This window comes from Meles meles, chromosome 8 (genome assembly GCF_922984935.1).
Source record: "Meles meles chromosome 8, mMelMel3.1 paternal haplotype, whole genome shotgun sequence".
Classification (NCBI taxonomy): Eukaryota; Metazoa; Chordata; class Mammalia; order Carnivora; family Mustelidae; genus Meles; species Meles meles.
The window spans coordinates 56335149-56338512 of record NC_060073.1 but is presented as its reverse complement, the minus strand read 5'-3'; the positions used below and the strand labels follow the sequence as shown (position 1 = coordinate 56338512).

The following is a 3364-nucleotide window of genomic DNA, read 5'->3' as shown; positions in this document are numbered from 1 at the left end:
CACTGCTTAGTAAGCCTTCCAAGCACCACAGAGTTCACTCCCGTACCTCAGCATTCTTGTGAATTCTTTGTTATTTACTCTCCATTATCAAGGAATTCCCTATTTGATAACTACAAGAGTCTTTATGAGCTAGCTCCTGGACAAATGTCCAGTTTATCATTTGTTGCCCTCATACCAGTGAATTCTCACAGACTTGATTGTTTCTTTTTCTTTTTGTTTGCTTACTTGTTTTTGTTTTGATTCCTATACTTTAACATATTGACTTTTTCCTCTGGAATTCCTTTTACGTATGCATCTCCCTTATATCTTGTCTTCCTTCAAACTAGATAGCAAATACCTTCTCTTCTGACAATCCCTAATGCCTCCTCTAAACACTCCCAAAACACACATCCATTTTACTAATGTAGTGCTTATTTTGGACTTTGCACATATTTCTATTATACTTTTTGTTATGTTTCTTGTGATTATTTGTGTGCCCTTTGGTCTATTAAACTCTGAATTCTTTAAAGGATGAAACTGAGTCTGGTTCCCCATATCATCACATTGAAAGTGCTCAGTAAATAATTATGAGAAAGGAAGAGATTAATGAAAGAATGAGATGCCATTTATCTAACCCCAATATTTAATTTGAAAATTAAGTTTAATTGTATAGAATTTGGAATTAATGAATTTTTCTCTTGGAAAAAAATGAATTTGATGTGTGGCTAGAAATAATAAACATTTTATTTTATTTTTATATTTTTATCTTTTTTATATTTATTTTATTTATTTCTATTTTATTTTTATTTTATATACATTTTATTTTCATTTATATTAGCTCCCACTAGAACCCAACTAAAATGGGTTCAATTGCTAATGGTAGGGAAAAATGTAAACCAAGTCAGAAAGAACAGATGTGTACAATAAAAATTGGTGATGTCAACATCTTATTGAATCATAAATACTACTGGAGTAACTAGCATAACTGAGGAAAAATGTATTCTTGCCTTTAATAATAATATGAAGGTAATATATGTTTTGTTTATTTGTTTTCTGTTTTGCCACAGACACCAGATAATCTCAGAGCAATGTGTGAAAGTAAAACAGGAAGACTGGTAGAAAGACAGAAGGAAAGAAATGATTTGTTACCATTGATAGATTTAGTATGTGAAGCAAAATTAGCTGCTCTCTAGGTTTAATTGGAAGTTTATTCTGAATATAAATTTAAAAGCATCCATACAAATGCATATAGACCAGGGACAGGACAGAACTGAGGTGTCTTAAAAGTGAGACCTGTGAATTAAAGATTTTACTGAGTTGGGAGACTTCAAACTCCATCAGGGAATAAATGATTTTACATTTACAAATACTTCAAACATTACCTTAGTAATCAAAATTATTATTGGCCATCAGTTAACAATATGAATATAAAATAATCATCTGTTGGGTCATTGGTGATGTAATCAAAGAAGTCTTTTTGAGATCACATCTAGGGAGACACATACAGTTATTAATAGGTAAGTAAGGTATTCTAGCTAAAGTCCCTAGGAGAATTCATAACAGAGTTAAACTTGATTATAAATCTATGAGGATCAGAATCCTTAAAAAAAATGTAGTATCAATATCTGTGGAGAGATTGCTTAATTGCTTAGTAAGAATTGGTTAAGAATTGGATTACTTAAGAATTTGTTAGATGAATAGATACTTTAATTAATGAATAACAAATATACAAAAGAAAACTAACCCCTGACTCTCAGAAAACTTGGTTGATCATTAAAATGCACTATGGAATTTTAAGATGTGTGTGTGAGAGGGGAACAGTAGCCATAAAGTATATTTTTCTTCTTTTTCTTACTCTAGAAAACACACATGAATTTTAGGCCTAATTGATCATGTTAATGTTGAATAAAACAAACTGGATCCCAGCCTCATTCATTCTTAGAGGAGTCCCAGGCCTGGAAGATATACACATGTGGATTTCCTTCCCATTCTGCTCCATGTATGTGGTAGCCATGATAGGGAATTGTGGGCTGCTCTACCTCATCCGCTATGAGGATTCATTACACAGACCCATGTATTACTTTCTAGCCATGCTTTCCCTAACTGATATTGTCATGTGCTCTAGTACAATTCCTAAAGCTCTCTGCATCTTCTGGTTTCATCTCAAGGAAATTGGCTTTGACGAATGTCTGGTCCAGATGTTCTTCATCCATACCTTCACAGGGATGGAGTCTGGGGTGCTCATGCTTATGGCCCTGGACCGTTATGTGGCTATCTGCTACCCACTGCGCTACTCTACTATCCTGACCAATCCTGTCATTGCAAAAGTTGGGCTTGCTACTTTCCTGAGAGGGGTGTTGCTCATCATTCCCTTCACTTTCCTCACCAAGCGCCTGCCCTACTGCAGAGGGAATATAATTCCCCACACTTACTGTGACCACATGTCTATAGCCAAATTATCCTGTGGGAATATCAAGGCCAATGCCATCTATGGTCTGATGGTTGCCCTCCTGATTGGGGGCTTTGACATCCTGTGCATCACAGTCTCCTACACCATGATCCTCCGGACAGTGGTCAGCCTCTCTTCAGCAGATGCTCGACAGAAGGCCTTCAGCACCTGCACTGCCCACATCTGTGCCATCGTTTTCTCCTACAGTCCAGCTTTCTTCTCCTTCTTTTCCCACCGCTTTGGGAGCCATGTAATCCCTCCATCTTGCCACATCATTGTGGCCAATATTTATCTTCTCTTGCCTCCCACTATGAACCCTATTGTCTATGGGGTGAAAACCAAGCAGATACGAGACTGTGTCATAAGGATCACTTTAGGTTCTAAGGATGTCAAATCCCATGGCATTTAAATGAGATATTTTTTAAAAAAAGGCATTTCCATGACAGAGGATTTCCTGTTTCGGCAAGAGGTGTAAAATATTTCAGGAAACACTATTTTGGCATGAGTGATGCATTTCTAAATACATGTTTTGAGAATCTCAACAGGCCTGCCAACCAATTTTCTGTGAATTCTCTTTCCTTCTCATTCCTGGGAGAAGGAACACATACATTTGAATAAACCTGAATTAGCCCATTTTTACTAAAAAATAAAGTGAGAATGGCTCAGTGGGTTAAGCTTCTGCTTTCGCCCCAGGTCATGATCTCAGGGTCCTGGGATCAAGCCCTGTGTTGGGCTCTCTGCTCAGCAGGGAGCATCCCCGCCCACCCTGCCTGCCTCTCTGCCTACTTGTGATCTTTGTCTGTCAAATAAATAAATAAAATCTTTTAAAAAAATAAAGTGAGAGTAGGTAATCCTGTTTCCAAATAGCTATTATAATTTCTGCATTGAGAACCAGTTTTTCCTTTCCTCTGGAAAATATGTGCTATATATTTTTAA

General features: G+C 36.6%; 1 protein-coding gene across 1 annotated transcript; it reads left to right on the top strand.

Annotated features, from left to right (window-relative positions):
• The first annotated feature begins 1871 nt into the window (after positions 1-1871).
• LOC123949576 (olfactory receptor 52N4) lies at positions 1872-2837 on the top strand. Its single transcript, XM_046017110.1, has one exon. The coding sequence runs from the start codon at positions 1872-1874 to the stop codon at positions 2835-2837; it is 966 nt and encodes a 321-aa protein (XP_045873066.1).
• The last annotated feature ends 527 nt before the right edge of the window (positions 2838-3364 follow it).

What these genes read in the sequence shown, in the direction of transcription:
- LOC123949576 (XM_046017110.1), top strand. Translation starts at nt 1,872, where the DNA reads ATGTTAATGTTGAATAAAACAAACTGGATCCCAGCCTCATTCATTCTT.